This window comes from Grus americana, chromosome 10 (genome assembly GCF_028858705.1).
Source record: "Grus americana isolate bGruAme1 chromosome 10, bGruAme1.mat, whole genome shotgun sequence".
Taxonomy (NCBI): Eukaryota; Metazoa; Chordata; class Aves; order Gruiformes; family Gruidae; genus Grus; species Grus americana.
The window spans coordinates 4,834,793-4,852,048 of NC_072861.1; the positions used below are offsets into that span (position 1 = coordinate 4,834,793).

Genomic DNA, 17,256 nt, shown 5'->3' on the forward strand with positions numbered 1-17,256 from the left:
TGATGATTCACTTCATTTGATGTTTTAGAGTGTGTTGGACCCAGATACATCTGATCCCACTGACGTTCTCACTGAGCAAGCTAGAGACTTCTGCCAGAAGACTGGTAGTAAAGCCACTAAAGTATCAGAGATTGTAGCTACAAGAGACCAGGCGATCTACCAGGCCATTCAGGAGGGAATCAACAAAGTCAACATGAATGCTACTAACAGGGTTCATTGTATTCAAAAATGGATAGTTCTGCCAAGAGATTTTTCCATTTCTGGGGGAGAACTAGGTAAGATTTACTGATTTATATTGAGGCATACGCACAGTAAAGAAGTTGCTGATCTAAGAGTATTCAATACAGTTTTGTATGCCAAATTCTGGGTATAGCCACTAGAGGGAAAGGAAAATAAAAGTTATGCAACATGTGTTAAAGAATACAAAAAAATTGGGAGTTTTTGCTGTGTACATATGTATGAATCTGCACTCATTTACAAGTACAGCTCTATAGTTAAATTTCAGATTGCTTTGGGCAATTGAACAGTCAACTCTGGTTAATTCCTTGTGTGTTACGGTACTAATAGATTCCAGTAATAATACTGAAAATTCTTTTAAAAAAGAGAAAAGCAAGACTGTGAAAGCCTAACAACAGAGCCCCAAGCACATTACCTGGCTCTTTGAAGAAACTGTTTAAAAGTTTTCAAAAACATTATCCTTTTAATTATTTTTAATGAAAAAAGTAGTAGTAGTTGTCAGTCATCACCCTCTTACCTGCAGCTCCCTCTGAAGTCCTCATGCTTATGCGCTTGCTTACATATCATGCTTGCTTCTCACTCCTAGCAGGTATCCACACTTACAGAGTGGGAGATGTTCTTCCAAACAGCCTCTTCAGTAGAAAATCTTAGGAACCAAAGCTCAACCTGAGTAGGAATTTTTGTTCCTATTTCTGCTATTGTGACTAATTCCCTCTTTTTAAGGTCCGACAATGAAGTTAAAACGGCTCACCGTGCTTGAGAAGTACAGAAATGAAATAGACTCCTTCTATGAAGAATAAGAAGTCTTTCATCCAAGCATTAAGAAAGATCTGTGAGCTAAAGAAAGTATTTCCTAATCAAAAGCATTAATGAAGATTTATGCTGTCCTGGTTTTGTAGTCTCTTGAACAGAGCCACTGGAAAACTGCTGTGTTAGTTTAGTTGTTCCTGATACTCACCTGATCGTTTGTCCTCTTCTTACAGAAGTATCTACACAGTGTGTCCATTTTCTAATGCTGTTCTTACTTTATGCCCTAAACGAATAAGATTAAAAACATCCTCGTGTTGTATAAAGTGGGTGTAACTAATTAATTCCTCTAGACTGAAACACAAAAATGTTTTATACTGTGATTTTTTTTTTTTTGTTCTACAGGATGCTGCCTGTAGCTCATAATATAATTTGGTAGATCAGTAGGTAGCAGTACTGCTTAGTGAAACTGTTAACCACTCCAGTGATAAAAGATGATTATTTAAAAAAAAAATAATCAAAAGCGCTGTCTCTTTCCCTCCCACAGAAGAGTTTATTTTTGTTCACTAACATGTTTCAGAACCTTAAGACGCTCGTCTCCATTTTTACAGTGGCTAGAATCCAGACTTTAGTGAAAAGAGCAACTCCCATTTCTTAAAATCTATGTTGAAATAAGCATTACTATTTCTCCTAAAAACAAGTAATCAAAAAAGTTGGGGGAATAGCTCCCAAAGACTAAAAGACATAAAGTAGCAAATCCAGGGGCTGTCTCATTAAAAATACTATTTACAACAGGAAAATTCTTTAAAATTGTTTACAGCACTCTTTTTGTTTTTGCAAAGAGTTCAGAAGCAACGTTTGTCCATGTGTATCTGCATGTTTCAATATTCACACTGTACTAATTCTGACAAACGTGAGCTGTGTTTCTTCTTCCCCTTATGAAAAAAATCCTAATGCGTGAAGGACACGCTACCAGGAAACCCTTCAGACAACTTTGTCAAGTAAGGGTTATAAGGGCTAACACAAGCAGGCAGGCTTACGGTCGCTGTTCTTGCTCAAAAAAATCATGCAGAATAGGGTATTGTTTCCATGAAAGTGCCATTACCAGTCTGAGCATCTTACAGACTAAAGATCTGTTGCAAGTACCAACAATCAGCTCAACACATAAGACAAGATAGCAGCCTAGGATTATAAGAACAAAACAAGCAGTAGGACTTTGAAAAGTTTATTTTCCCCCATTTTGTGCGTAAGGGCAATTCAGAAGTTCTTTAACAATATTAATCTAGAGGAAACAAAGAAGCAGCAGCTTGTAAAACACAAAGAAATGTTGCCCTATTCACCAAAAGCAGAGTGCACAAGGAATAAAGCTCATTATCCCTCCTCCAGCATGTTGTTAGACTGTATTAAAAAAAAGAAAGAGCTGGGATGCTTACTTTATAGAGTGACACTAGAAGCTGTTACTCAAAATAGATTTTACTTCTGCAACAACCAGCCAAAACAGTCTTAATAGAAAGTAACTTAAGTGGAGTAATACCTATTAATAGAACTAAGCTTTAGGAAGCCTGGTTCTGGCAGTAGGGATAATCCTGTGCTATAGTCATACACATTTTCTTGTAGTTGTACTAATGGAAGCATACCTTGAGACACATGCAGATCAGAATGACTCCTATGACGATCTGTATGTGATGAAGAAGGGAGGGAAAAGAGTTGCTTTTATGCCCATTAAGCTTAGTAAGTAGGGAAAAAATACTCAGATCCCCTTGAATAGGGATGAAATGTATTTCTGGAAAATAGGCACCAGAGCCAAATCTTCAACCTGTTTTAATCCATTTAGGACTAGTCTCTTACATTCAGAGTTTCTAGAATAAAATTACTAGTCAATACAGTAAGACACACTGAACAGACTATGCATAAACACAAGAAGCATTCTAGCAGAAGTCATGAAATATTTAGTATAAATTTGCAAAGTTAATACTTTCCCCTCACAATATATGGCAGAAGTAATTTTATATCACTTACTCTCAGACCTCTGTTGTAAAGTGTGTTTCAGAGAGGAAAATTTCTAAGATTTTGGCATATAGACTTGAAAAATAATTTTATTTCAACATTAATTCTCACCCCTTGCTGATTAATGATTGTGGGTTTTTAAAAATACACAAATAGATTAAATCTCTAGAATTTTGTGTTTATTTATGCCCTTGATTTCATGAATCACCAGAGTCTCTGAAGTGGTTTTTTCATTGCTTTTAACATGAAATTGCTATTTTAAGTTATTTTATACCCGTTTCTGTTTATGAAGGTCATCTTGTGCTATTGTTAGGCTGAAAACCTAGCTTTTAAATTTCACTAAGATCAACAAAGTAGGTTTTAACCATTAAGGTGCTTTAACATTTCACTAATTCTGTTACTGGTTTACTTGCATAATTTTTCTTTGTGGAAAGTAAAAACCTCTAGTTGAAATTGAAAATGGTAGACAGTTACAGTGGCAATAAAAGAATTCTCTTAGATAAAAATGTTCACCAGATAGAAAAAAATAAATAAGACATAGCACTTAGAAAAGTCCACTGAAAGCAGGCACGAGCATCATCTGTAGCCATTTGGACTAAATTTATTAATGGAGAGGCCCTAACTAAAAAGTTTGCTCTCTTAAGAGACAAGCAAACTATACGCATGTGGACATCAGGTTACATACAATGGACTTTGCATCATGTGTCCTATTGGAGTTATTACAAGTAGTAGGAGAAAAGTTTAGTCTGTGTCCCGTACTCTGCGGCAGATCTCCTCTGTGAATTCCGAACACTTGGCACTACCTCCCAAGTCTTTTGTCAAGACCTGAAAGAAAGAAAAAATAATATTACTAACGTGTTTTTTATGGGGCTAGTCTTGTCTCTGAAGAGTTCTGTATGATGTTCTTACATGTTGTGTATGGATACTAAATACGAGTGAGAAGGTACACATCAAGTTTGAGTTTTTCCACATCTTGTATGGCCTTCATCAGTAAGAACTATGCAGACTGAAGCAGGTAGAGAAAACTTTGAGTACAAACATCCAGCATTATGTTATCAGGTTTCAACATGATTTACCTTAACGACAGGAAGAAAGTGCATTTGGCTAAAGTCCCTTGGCCACTTAATAGTGTAATTAATTGTTAAGTATTAATAAATTTGTCCTTTGAAAGTAAAATTCGCATATAAAGGCTCAGCACAAAGGCAACTAATTGAGAGTCATTCAGTAAGGTTTTGGGGTGGTTGGTTGTTTGTTTTTTTATTTTAAAGGAAACCCACACAGAAGAAGCACAGATAGCTCTTAATGCTGCATATTAACAGTTCTTTAAGTTCGCTTAGTTTAGTTAAGAAGTGGAAAAATGCAGAGTTAAACTTTTTCATCAAGTACAACTCCTGTCTGGCAGCATGAAGATAGTAAAATAAAATAAAAAAAGTGGGCAACATTGCTTGTCCAACCTAGCTAGATTAAAGCAGTCTAGGAAATAATTTAAAATAATTAGTTTTCTCCTTAAATGACACACACACAGATCTTAATTAAATGGCTGGGAGGAAAGGGAGAAATAGCAAGCATGACAGGTAAAGGTTACTATTTTAGGATCTTGTCATTTTAACTGCATTACGCTTTTTTCAACTGAAAATGATTCTCTCCATTGTGAGCACATAATCATAACACTGTAAGTAACTAGTAAACAAGTAGCCATGTCACGAAACTTGCACTATGTTATCTTCCATAGAATTACTGACCTGCAGATGGAGGATTTCATTTCCAGAGCAGTAAATGGGAACTTTACAGGAGCACCTCTTTATTCACTTGTAAGTTTAGATTTTTTTTTTTAAACTGGCTCCTACACACAGTAGGATAGCTGCAAACAGACGACTTATGAAGTGATGACAGCTTTTTGTTTAAGCATGCTTGTTACTTTTAATAACAAAGCAGCTTCTTATGCTCCTGCCCAAGGTAACTGAACCAGCATGGCTAACTGCTAATCCTCTTTACCTGCAATCTTCCGGATCTTTCCAGCTATGTTTTGAAAAGGTGGACATCAAAGTAGAGGAGTGAACAAATAACATTAAGGGCACAAATTCAAGGCAGGTTTCAGAGCATAAGCCCCCACCCCCACCCCCCCAAACATCCCATTTCAGTCTTAAATCTGGAGACAATTATTGCCAAAGGGAAAAATGTAAGTACTGGATAAAAACTGTTCTTTTGTAGTCCAAAAAGGAGTGAAAGCAGCCAGGAGGAAAAAAAAAAAAAAAAAAGAAAAAAATGACCTGAAAAAATAGGAGCAGAAGTATTATAGTCAGGACTGAAATGTTATAAACTAAGTGGATGATTAAGCTTGTGAAAGGTAAACGTGTCCTTCACTTCAGGATCCAGATGTAAATATATATCTGTTCTGCATTATAAACTTTGCAAGTGAAATACCACTAGTTACTTAAACCTCTAATCCCCTTTGTGAAAAACATCCAGTTATAGCTTTTAGAGTTAAAGTTGTGGAAGTGCAATATGAGCATTACTGAGACACAAGGAATGCTACAGCCCGTCCTTATTACTGAACTGAGCAGATTTGATACCACCAAAGATAATACAATTACTGTCAGAGAAGGATTAGCGGCACTGCTCGTGCGTCAGGCCAGCACCACTATTCTGGTGTTAATGTTCTAAGTTAATTTTTGCTCTGATAGAATAGAATTTTAATTCACTGCATTTATTTGCACACCCTCATATTACCTTTCCATCTTTAATTGTATCAAAGCAAGCTGTCTCAATTTTTGTGGCATGTTGGTGTAGTCCCATGTGACGCAACATCATTACAGCACTCAGCAGAAGGGCAGTTGGATTTGCCAAGTCTTTTCCTGCAATGTCTGGTGCCGTTCCATGAACCTAGAAATAAAAGTGAACTTATCTGTTACGATGTCACTCTGCTGATTATAAACTGTCCTAAACAATGAAAATGTATGCAAGCCACCTGAAACACAGACCTCCTCCACAAGCATGTTAAATTAGGACTTATTTCACAGTGGTAGAGTTGATAGAAAGGAGACAGGAGAGACCAGAACAATTCAGTTCAAAGGCATCAGAAAGGGAGAACAGGTCACCTAGTATCTCCCAGTTGTGCCCTTCAAGTTCTATTCCAGAGAGGGTATTTATCTTACAAAAAAGAGGGAAACTAAAGTGTAAGTAAAAGGACATGCAAAAAAACATGGGTAATACATGCTTTAAATACTCTCTCTGGATAAAGTTTCAGTGTCTTCACAGTAAAAATGTTTTATGGAGAACTTGGTTAAATGACAGCCACATTGAATGTCATGGAAAAGCTGTAGATTCTCAAAGTGAGACAAATGAAGTTATTACTCCCCTACCTTGCATAAGAAGACTTACCGATTCAAAAATTGCAACTCCATTAGCACCGATATTTCCACTTGGCGTTACTCCAAGACCCCCAATCAGTCCAGCACACAAGTCACTGACAAAGTAAAACCAAAAACCAACAAAACCCCACACGTTTTTCCATATACAGCTGCACCTCTGCAAGGTATTAAAATATTTTTGTTTCTCATTTTATTGCAACAACTTTTTATATACCCACACAGTCAGAATAACATTGGGAAAGAATAGATGCTGTTAGCCGCTTGTACTCCATTGGAACATTTGAGAATTTGTAGAACTACCAGCAGCAGACGATTTAGTAAAAGGAAAACTAAAAGGAAATTCCAATTACTAGAATAAAGTTGATTAAGACATAGGCACAACAAAAGGTACTCAAAGCACAGAATACCTGTGGAAGTCTCATACTGTTTTATTGCCCACAACTTTGCTCATCAAGGACTAACAAGCAAAAAAGTTTGGATGACCTTGCAGAATAGTATTTTAAGTTTAAGCTAAAATAAACCAATTTGCTTTAGTTCTATAGAGTGAGGAAAAAAATTGATACAGTCTACATTTGTCACTTCAGGTATTTAATTCTTCAAGATAAGACATTTCCTTCTATACCTATTGAGGCCAAGAAACCTGTTTGGCATTGTGTTCCCACTTTAAAAAAGCACTGTGGGTGAGACTTTTCCCCAGTGACTAAAGTGCCCTTCTTCAAGAACAGACTCAAATTTATTGAAAATTTTTAGAACTATGAAATTCTTTATGGAATTTCTATGAGAACTTTAAAATTGGTGATACTGAACTAGGTAAAGTGAGTTGAAGCAGTACCGATGATGGGACTCATCTGATTTGATCTCTTTTGGTTAACAGCGTAATAGCTGCTGTGGGGGCCCTATGGAGTCCTCTACCAATTCTTAAAGCAAGGAGCATTAGCTGGAGTCTGATTTTTCCTAGAGGTGACAGACAGCCTTAGAGAGAGTGCAATTTTAAGCGAAGCTCAACAAACCTTTCTTCTTATATGTAAGTTGCCTTTACGTTTATTATCTGTACAAAACCAGAACATGGATTCTAAGATGTTAATCATCGTTGAACTTAGAAACAAACAAATTCTGATTCAGGTTATATTCTCAATCTATTGTTAGAGGTGCAAGGAGAAGCAATGTTATGTTACACACTTAAAAGTTCAGATTAAGATACTTAATTTTACACACAGTATTTAACTGAATTTACACTGTACCTAAACATTTTACAGAATGAAAAATGTGTGCTGATGGATTTTGCCTTCAAGGCATCAAGTACCTCTAGTATTAATGTTATTCAAATATGAAATTTAATTTGAAGATAAGGAAAAAAAAGTATTACATAAAACAAGAGCTGGTAGGATATTAAGAGGCCACACATTTCATTCTTCAGTGACTACGCAGAATCATTTAACTGTATGGCTAGCTTGCTGGAAACATCATGGCCCCACAGTCATCTTACACAATCTATTTCAGTGCTTAAGATGAGAAAGTTTTTCCCCAATATCTAATTAAACATTCTTTATTACAATTTAAGCCATTAAATTCTTCACACAATGGGAGAAATTCCTCTTCTGCCCCAGCTGAGCAATATTCATAGCCTCCATCAGCAGAAACTTTTTTTTAAAATAAGCAGCACATTCTCATCACATAGCCCCTCCCAACAATATATTAATAGTTTAAGTGTAATACTACCATCCTTTCTTCCCCTTTAGAGTCTGACTTAACAAAAATTTAAACTTGCATGAAATCATGACCCATCTGGTTAGCATATAACCTGAATAACTGTCTGGAAAGTAACAGTATTTTACATGTTGAGTTAGTTTGAATTAACATCTCCATACCTGAGGATGTCACCATACAAGTTTGGCATAACAAGTACATCAAATTGTGATGGATCCTGAACCATCTAGAAAGAAGTATATTTTCATTAAGATTACGAATTTAAACTCAGAAATAACCACAATTAAAACATATAAATACTCACATTCAGACACACAGTATCCAGATACATTTCATTAAATTTAATATCTTTACAGTTTTCTGCTGCCTCTCTGCATTTTCTCAAGAAAAGCCCATCAGACATTCTCCTGCAATTAAATAAGCAAGTGAATATTGGAGTTATTGTAAGTAAGCAATACTGAAGATAAAGAAAACTGCATGCAAGAGAGGATTACATAAAAATATTAGAGTGCAGAAACTTAATTTGTATTAAATATAAATAATATTTTAAATATATTACAGTCAGAGAAGTTGTGCCTTTTAAATTTCCTCTTAAAATATTTTTGTATCAGTAGTTTAACAGGCATACATTAATTCTCAGAATGACTCAGATTCACTTACTAAACGCTTACTGAGTTTGTAAAGGTGGTGTCACATAATATCACATGCGTTATGACTCAGTTCAGTACCAAGTGGCTTGGAAGCTGTCAAAGACACTAGCCATTTTCATCCTCAGTTTTTAAATTCATTTTCTGAGTTTTAGACTATTTTTAAAGTAAGAGCTTTGCAAGGAAAGTCACAGGATTACTACAAACGTACTAATAAAAACATTAGTACATAATTATTACAGCCCTATCAATACTGAGTCAGTATTACCCATTATACTTACTCCCACTAGCATCAACAGAAGTTACACATTTGAGGAAGATTTAAAAAGTTATTTATAATTAAATGCATATTACTATTTGTTGTTGTTCTCAAAAAGAAGTGTCAACATACATAATATTTGCCTTGTGCACAGCAGTAACATGGCTTCTCTGATTATTTCTGGCATACTCAAAAGCAAATTCTGCAATGCGCTTGCTTGCTTCTTCTGTGATCAGCTTGATGCTTTGCACAACACCTTCAACAATCTGAAAGACAGTAGTTGCATTGATAGTAAAAGTGTAAGCTCATTTTTCAAGTCACTAGTATGAACGTTTGGAACAAGTAGAATTCCAAGTGAGGCAGTCTCGACAATGCATTTCACAATAAGGTAATTTTTTTTATGGGTAGCAAACTTAAAATAACACCACTCAACCTTAGTACTAGGCCACTGAGACGGGCAAAGTTATCGTTCATGACACACAGAAAACCCACCAGAAACAGAGTACTTCCAGCAACATACCACATGCTCAATTCCACTGTATTCGCCTTCTGTGTTCTCTCGAATTGTGACAATGTTCACATCTGTGTATGGGGTTTTGTACCCTTCAATTGAAACACAGGGGCGTACATTTGCATAAAGGTCAAAAGTTTTACGCAGAAGCAGATTCATTGATGGGTGTCCTGCAGCAATTGGGGTCTTTAAAGGCCCTGAAGGGAAAAAAAAAAAAAAAAAAAAAAGAATGAATGAGAAGATAAACCTCTCCACGAATTTTAAAGTTGAAACTCTAGGTAAAATGGTACTTTTACTCTAGAGGATCTCCAAATTCCTATTTAACCTTAGGCTGAAATGCCACAGGAATTCTCTGTGCTATCAAGAGTACTACACAGTGATATTAATCAGCTGCTTAAATGCTAAATTGCGACCCTTACATGCAATAGGAGGTTTACAAAAGGTTTCCACTTGAAAACAATATAAAAAGATACTATTCATTAGGGATATAGTTATCACATACAATGAACTGCATTAGAAATGCATTCTGCAGAGAGTCCAAAGGTTGGTATGTAATAATATCCACCTCTAGCCTATTTGCTAGAAGATCTATCAAAGTTATGGCTTTGAAGTGAAGCCATAGGATTCATGAAGTTTTAAGATTACAGAAGACTCCCTGACAGGCTGTTGCCTGTAATTAGCCATTTTATTGTGCTATAGATGAAGGACTTTGACTTTAAATCAGACTCACGATAAAACCAGTAGTATTTAATATCTTTGTATTAACCCCTGAAGTACCTTTTAATCCCATTTTGTTTTTATCCATGGATTCTTTGGCATCTGGAGGTATCATCCACTTCCCTCCCGGTCCTTGGATAGCTGTAACATTCCTCTCTTCCCACTGAATAGGAGCCTAAACACATTTACTCTATGTTAACTTGAATATCATTACTTTCATTTCAAGTTCTAACTTCCCTTTCACAAAAATATGCATAAGGAATTTTGTCCAGGCCTTCCTGAACAATTTTTCTCTGGTGAGTCAGAGTAAGCAAGCGATGTTTGAACTCAAAAATAAGTATTTTTTTAAATGTAATTAAGTAAGCAAAAATGAAATAGTATGAACAACATATCATCATAAACTTGAATACCACAAGATGCCTCCCTAGGCGTTGTATACACAGAAATCATTAGAATTGCAATATACATACTACTTCTTTCAGGCTCTTAGAGCTGTCGAGTTCCTTGTATACAAGGGACACGTTAAAACTGAATTCATTGAGAACTCATCATCCGCACTGGCTGGAAGACAGTATATAACATAGATACAGATCTGTTCTCTAACTGCAAATCTCCAAATGTTCCACAATGCTTTCTGAATTTGCATTCACCACAGGAATCTTCTAAGTGGAGACAGGCTGCCACCCATTCATGCCATCAGGAAGGATCATAAAGGAAAAGACAGGAAGGCTTTCATAAGCAAACAGAACCAATCTAAGCATAACATACTAGAGAATCCCCTTTAAAACAAACCAATCTGATTAAGTAGCGCAAACATGCACTCACACACAAATTTCCAAATCTAAGTCAGACAGTTGTAATAGAAAGGGAATATGCCTTGGTGCTGTTACTAATGTGGAACCCTTTAACAGGCATCTTTCCTGAAGAGCTGTATTTCCTTTCAAGGAAATCGGACAAATTCTGGTGAAGTTCCTCAGGTAGTAAAACAGTTCTTGGATATACTTAGTTTTCATATCACTTAAGTGAATGTGTTTGGCAGTGCAGCAGTTTCATTTCTAAGAATGAGCCGGTCCTTTTCCACACACTTTCGTCTGCTCTGGAAGTCACAATGGATGAAAGAACATTCTCCATCAGTTTTTCAGGATTGCTACATCAATGAGACGATTTCACATGATATATTGAGTTCATCTTTCCAAAAATTAAACACAGGATTTGCTCTCAACTCTCTACTCCTCTGCCAGCTAACAGTTTCAAGTCCCACCTTGATACTGCAATCCTATCTTTTATTCGCTGAAGCTTCAAACTCTTTCTGTTGTCAAGAAGTTTTAATAGCTTAAATATGACTTGATCTTTTGGAAGTTAAAGAGAAAACATTTTTAATACACTTAGTTAATGCTTGTTGTTGTAGTTAAACTTAAAACACTTAACAGCAAGACAAATATGACTTACTTTGGCAGCATCAAAGATCTTCATGACAGCAGCAGAAATCTCAGGTCCTATGCCATCTCCTGGGATTAAAGTTACTGTTTGTACCTAGGTAAAGAAATATCAGTAGTACAACAAATGAATGCTTGTTTTCTACGTAGAAAACATTTTCATGTGTTGTAGGAATCAAGTAACTAATAGAAAAGAAAATAAAGTTTCAGTTGCCAAATATTCGCTATGAATAATAGCAGCACTGGACAGAAGCAAGAATGACTAGCTTGCTTTCAAAGGGAGCGTGCAAATGTTTTGAGAGAATTGTTTAAAAATCTGCCTCTATCTATTCCTATTTCAAAACACAGAGCTTTAACCTGAAAGGCAGGTTCCTGCTCAGTACTCCTTGAAATTAACGACCTCAGCATGCTTTCTTCTTGAAATTTGGGGAGGAGATGATATTCCCTAGTTATGGCTCTGTTACCCGTATGTCTCCAATATTATGACCATGCTGCATAATACTGACACATGCTAGAAAAGATTAAATTTATGAAAAGATACATTCACCTTAAAAAACCCCCCAAACAACCTCATGCATATCTAAACTTCTGAAGTGACTTCCTAAAAATCTCAGACCCATTTTTAACAATACCAAATTACTTTTCTCCCATAATGCTCTCCTGTCTTGTTTCTTTTATCATCTTCAAACAGTTGAAATAAATTGCACAGCCCAGGCTCACTGAGTAACAGGGGAAGAAAGTACTCTGCTTTGATGAAAAAATAAGTTATGATTGCTATTCTAATCGTACGTTGCCCAGCTCTTTTTGTTTTATTTAAAGATTTCCAACAGTTTTGTAAGGGCTCGTTATTACTACAAAATAGGCAGCTCAGATACAGCATGATTTGCAAAGCCCCAATCAGAATCAACGCACAAGACGTATTTCCATCCTTCTCCACACAAAATAGTCAGAATTTCAATATATATTGACTGATTTTTTTTAACTAATTTGAGCCAAAGAAATTCACTGTGCACAACAAAAGCAGCAGAGCTTCAGATAAAAGAACGCTGCTGGTGAGCAAGCACGTAACTGATGGAACGCCTCAAGATTAGTTTTGTGCTGTCTTGCGTTGTTGCATCACAGCACAGCAGCACTCCGCCTGAGCCACAGAACCTTTCATCTGAAGTAGTAATGTGGTATGAACAGAACCGGAGGTGCCTCACCTAAAATCTTTTTATTCTGTATAAGATATGAGTGACTCTTCAGTTTCTCTTCTAGCTGTTCTACCTGCTGTTCTACAAAACTCATAATTAAAAGCCACAGTTCATCTTTAAAATAAAGTCCTGCTTAAGGGTGCATGCAGTGGTGCTGAGCCCTGCTTCTGCCTGAGCAGTTTTCAAGGCCACCTTCACTGGAAAAAAAGAGGCCCGCGGGCACTTCACATACACATACACATAAAGAGGGTAAAACATCTACAAGGAAATACACAATGAATGTCTAAATTACTTTAAAGAGGGCCTTGAAAAGGTAGAACTTTAGATGCAAGGTATTCTAAAAGCAGCAGTAAAGTAAATCTAGTGCTTAGACGAAAGTCTGCAAAATAAAGAAAATGAGAAGCTTCTCAACAATCTTTTTGCTTTGCCCAATGTTTTCCCATTTCCAGACGAGTTTCAGAAGACTGGCTTATGTCCACATTTTGTGAAAAGTTTGAAAGCCACTTTTATCTTCTGCTAGAGCCTTTTGTATTATCACTTACGCTTTAACGTGCGATTGCCAAAGGGAGTGATTCACCAATATAAATCCAGCATAGCATTAAAAGCATATATGTTCACTTATTTAGGCCTCATTTTTTGAGAAAGTAAAAATAACAACAGCAATCTTGTAAAAGTAAATTTCTGAACGCCTTTCTTGAGAAACTTCTTAAAAGAAAAAAACGGTACTGTCATACTCACAGCACTACCAAAACTTCTGGTCACCTGTTTTTGGTTTTTGAAAGCACCTAGCAATCGAGAAACCTGAAAGAATATAAAACAAAAAGATGCTATTTTACTACATAAATGGAATTTTTAAAAGTTAACCCTATTGCAGCAAACCTGCACTTTAAAGTCATATTGCTTTAAATTTCCTATCTCGAACTAGTATAAAAATCCAAATGAAACAAGAGTAACTAAAGCTTTGCCAAGTTGCTCTCTAACATTCTGTGTACTAATACCTCATGTGGGTATTCTTAGCACAAGGTAAACCCAGGACAGCCGTGCTTCGCAGTGTGCCATGCTCTCCTGTCTTGCCTGGGGGTGAGGGGAAGTTACTGCACAATAACCCGAGTCCTTACACATTAGACATTTGAAATAAGGTTGCAGCAACTCTAACTAAATAGATGATATGCTAAGGATTAAGATTCGTGGAAAGCAAAGTGAAAAATCACTAACAGTTGGGCGGACAGTATCTTTACACATTTTAGGTAAGATCTCTAAAACTACTTTGCGTTAGTGTCCCTTCTTCCATTCAAATTGTGGTGAATTTTGTTCTTCCACCTTGTCCATCTGCAGGTTTTGTACTGTTGCCGTCTGCGTGCCTGACGGTTTTTAAAAAGCATAATTGAAATGCACATTAAAGACAAAATTCACCATAGCAACAAGTCTACACAGCATAGTCAAAAAATTCCACTTTCTAACATCTGAATATTCCAAACTGGCGTTAAGCTTCAAAACTGGGATGGTATCTCAGCTTGAGCTCTTACCTAGCTGAGCACCATGGACAAAATCCCCAATCATACCAGTATCGATAACTTAATGGCAGAAAAATCACAGCCTCCCAGTCTTACCCTCCTCTCTAGGATTTTTCATGCCTGTGACTTAAGAGTCAGAAGACTTCTAAGTGTAAACAGACTTACACTGCTTCAGTTGTACCATACTCGCGTACGCAGTCTGGCTGCAGCTATCAGGCTAGATTGGAATGTCTTTGGCGATTTGTATTCCTCTCCTGTCCAGTTGGTATTTGTTAGCTCCTATCTTTACTGACATGTACGCTTAAACGTATGGCAAAAGGGACAAACTATGTTGGCACTAACGGAAAGAACTAGAAACGATAAAATTCTCATGTATATTGTAACAAATGCTGCAAAGAGAAGAAATTTAAGCTAGAATTTATTTTTCCTTGTAGCCTAACATGAGATGTACAAGGTCATTGCAACATTTACCATAGCAAGCCATATATTAGAGGCAGCAGCTGGAGCAATTAAATGAAAACATGAAGTTGACTGCACAAGCGTTAAGTGCCCTCGTGGTACAGTTGCCACATACAGAGTCAGGATTCACATTCCAGAGTAGCCCTGGAAAGGGAACAGCCTGTCTTGCCAGAAATCGTGGGCCTGGCACGTTACACTTACGTTCAACATCTGTAACGCTAGCAGAGAATCAGGCTAAACAAAAGCGATTCATTCTGACCTTAGTCATGTGTTGTGATTAACTCTCCACAGTTCTTCCGTGTTTTAGCAGAAATGTGAAGTGGGGCTTCCTCAAGGACACAGCCTCCAACAGGCTGTTATTTAAAGGCGCCAAAGAAATTTCATTTACCCAAGGCAAAAAGCAGCAGCGTCTCCGTGACAGCCCCAGGAATAACGGCTGCATTTCAGAACGGTTCAGAGCCACTAAACCCCAAAGGACAGGTCGTGGGCCAGAAAGCAAGCACACAGAACCCAGGAACTCTGCGTTTTCCCCAGAAGGCTCCGTAATGACGGCTACGGCAGGCTCTTGTCAGGAATGACGCTTGTAACGTTCACGGTGAGTCCCGCACCGGGGGGGAGCTCCCGGCAGCGCGCACCCCGGGGATTGCCCGTTGCTGGCCGAGGGCTGAGCCCCGCCGCGGCCCGACTGCGGCGAGGCGCCGTGCCGATGCGGTGACCTCTACGGCGCGACCTCCCCCGCCAGCCCGCCGCCGCGGGGCCGCGCTGAGAGGGATGGGATGGGATGGATGGGATGGCCCGGAGCTCCCCCGGCCCGGCGCTCTCCCCGGGCGCCCCCGAGCAGCAGCAGCCGCCGTTGGAGTAACGGTCCGCCACGGACCCTTCCCGCCGCCGCCTCCGCCGCGGGGCCGCCACTCGGCCGCAAGCCCTGCGGCCCTCCGCCCCTCGGGAGCGCTGCCAGGGCCCAGCGGCCCCGCGACCTTGCGGGCGGCCCCCCACAGCGGCACCGCCTCAGGCGCCACCGAGCCGCCGCCGCGACCAAGGTCACAGGCGCGCCCCGGGCGGCTGTCCGCTCCAAGGCGGCGCGGGGAAGGGGCTTGTCCCCCCCTGCTTACCGTAGGCATCCACGCGGCTGCAGCCATGATGCTCCCAAGCACCGCGCCTCGTTGAGGCCCGAGAACACCCGCGCTCGCCTCGAGACCGGAACCGGCGCGCGGAGAGCAACATGCCCCGCCCCCACGGCCATAAGGCCCCGCCCCCGAGGAGACTGCCGCTGCGGCATCGCCGAGGAGGCGGTGGCTGCTGCGGTGGTGGCGGTCGTCCCTCAGCTCTCGCCCGCCCTTACCCCGGGCTGAGCATCTTTCCTCGTCTCTGCCCCCGGTAGCGGGAGTGCCCCCGTCCCTCTGCACCCCGGCAGCGCTGCCCCAGCCTTGTGTGGTGGGAAATATTCCTCTCCTTCCTCCCCCCGCCCAGGAGATTCCCTGAGGGCGGTGCGCTCGCGCCCGCGCCGCCGCTGAGGTACTGAGGGGAGCGCCCGGCAGCTGTGCGCCGCCGGCTCCGCCAGACGCCGCCGGCTGCCCCGGGCGACCCGGCGGAGGTGCTGCCGGAGAGCCATCGCCCTTAGCGGTGCGGGAGGTGCTGTGGTGGAGTCAGCCCGGTGCCGCCGGAGGACGGAGTCTGGCAGAGAGCCGCAGGGAGCCCCGGGTGTGGTGTCTGAGGAGGTACCGTTACGGCATCTACGTGGCGACAACCAAAATCAGTTTTCCAAGCAGCCTCCAGTTTTGAAGCATTTGATACTTTTTATAAAATCTCAGCTTCTAGAGTTGGGTCGTTTACAGGAAAAAAATACTTGTCATTAAAAAAAAAAGTGTGTCAGGTATTTGTTGCGGCAAAGGAAAACTCATGCACTTTAAAGTATAAAAAACCAAAGCTGTTGAAATAGGGGCAGTTTAAAATTTGTATTTTCCTTAATTTTTGAGGTACTTGTCTTATTATTTTTAAAAATGTTGATGTGTGTCACTCCTAGGAGTCAGCTTAGACTGTGGCTGTGGGAGGCCTCAAGCTGTGGAGTGGCCCCTCCTGAGCAGTGTATGGCAAGGAAGAGAGCACTGCAGTTTAAAATTATAAGAACTGAGGCAAATATCTCAAAGTCCCGCCTCAAGCAGTTAAGAAATGCTTATTCTTCTCTATGCTTGGCGGTCGTAAGGTGGCTTGGGATGTTCTTGAGAGTAAAGCACTGAGCTAGAACTAAGGCAGGTGGAGCTGAGACCTCTGGGAATGACTACTTCATCTGACTTGTAAAAGATTTTCCTGTCTGTGAAATGGTGATAATACTTCCACCTTGTGTTTGATCTGCTTAGACAAACAGTGATGCAGAGACTCTCTCTTATCATATGGTAGGCCGCTGTCCAAATAACAGCGTGGCCATTGCTCGCAATTTTGTTCAGTCACTTT

General features: G+C 39.6%; 3 protein-coding genes across 13 annotated transcripts in view; 2 read left to right on the plus strand and 1 right to left on the minus strand.

Moving 5' to 3' along the window:
• ACSBG1 (acyl-CoA synthetase bubblegum family member 1) overlaps nucleotides 1-5,453 on the plus strand; it is a 47,085-nt gene extending 41,632 nt beyond the window's left edge. For 7 of the 9 annotated variants that reach the window (XM_054836222.1, XM_054836224.1, XM_054836220.1 and 4 more), the window contains 2 exons: nucleotides 29-275; nucleotides 961-1,310. In XM_054836222.1, the coding sequence (XP_054692197.1) occupies nucleotides 29-275; nucleotides 961-1,037 (324 nt within the window). In that variant the 3' untranslated portion in view covers nucleotides 1,038-1,310. Of the gene's footprint in view, nucleotides 1-28; nucleotides 276-960 lie in introns of all 9 variants that reach the window. The other 2 variants (XM_054836219.1, XM_054836226.1) reach the window with 2 other exon arrangements.
• On the minus strand, nucleotides 2,194-16,257 carry IDH3A (isocitrate dehydrogenase (NAD(+)) 3 catalytic subunit alpha). Of its 2 annotated transcripts, none has more exons than XM_054836237.1 (11): nucleotides 15,918-16,257; nucleotides 13,571-13,633; nucleotides 11,653-11,736; nucleotides 10,264-10,378; nucleotides 9,496-9,683; nucleotides 9,108-9,241; nucleotides 8,374-8,476; nucleotides 8,231-8,295; nucleotides 6,373-6,457; nucleotides 5,722-5,874; nucleotides 2,194-3,816 (listed from the first exon to the last, which is right to left on the minus strand). In XM_054836237.1, exons 1-11 carry the CDS (start codon nucleotides 15,942-15,944, stop codon nucleotides 3,733-3,735), a joined length of 1,101 nt encoding a protein of 366 aa, XP_054692212.1. In that variant the 5' UTR covers nucleotides 15,945-16,257; the 3' UTR covers nucleotides 2,194-3,732. The 2 variants fall into 2 exon arrangements, with proteins under 2 accessions (XP_054692212.1, XP_054692213.1); XM_054836238.1 differs by having other exon boundaries at nucleotides 13,595-13,633; nucleotides 15,918-16,078.
• Nucleotides 14,837-17,256, plus strand: part of CIB2 (calcium and integrin binding family member 2) — a 49,721-nt gene continuing 47,301 nt past the window's right edge. For both annotated transcript variants that reach the window (XM_054836246.1, XM_054836248.1), the window contains exon 1: nucleotides 14,837-15,400. In XM_054836246.1, the coding sequence (XP_054692221.1) occupies nucleotides 15,380-15,400 (21 nt within the window). In that variant the 5' untranslated portion in view covers nucleotides 14,837-15,379. The remainder of the gene's footprint in view (nucleotides 15,401-17,256) is intronic.

Coding starts and splice junctions, on each gene's coding strand:
- IDH3A (XM_054836237.1), bottom strand. CDS start 15,944: ATGGCTGCAGCCGCGTGGATGCCTACG. Junction 13,634..15,917: donor CAGCCGCGTGGATGCCTACG/GTAAGCAGGGGG, acceptor ATATTCTTTCAG/GTTTCTCGATTGCTAGGTGC. Junction 10,379..11,652: donor AGATCTTTGATGCTGCCAAA/GTAAGTCATATT, acceptor AAATGTGTTTAG/GCTCCTATTCAGTGGGAAGA.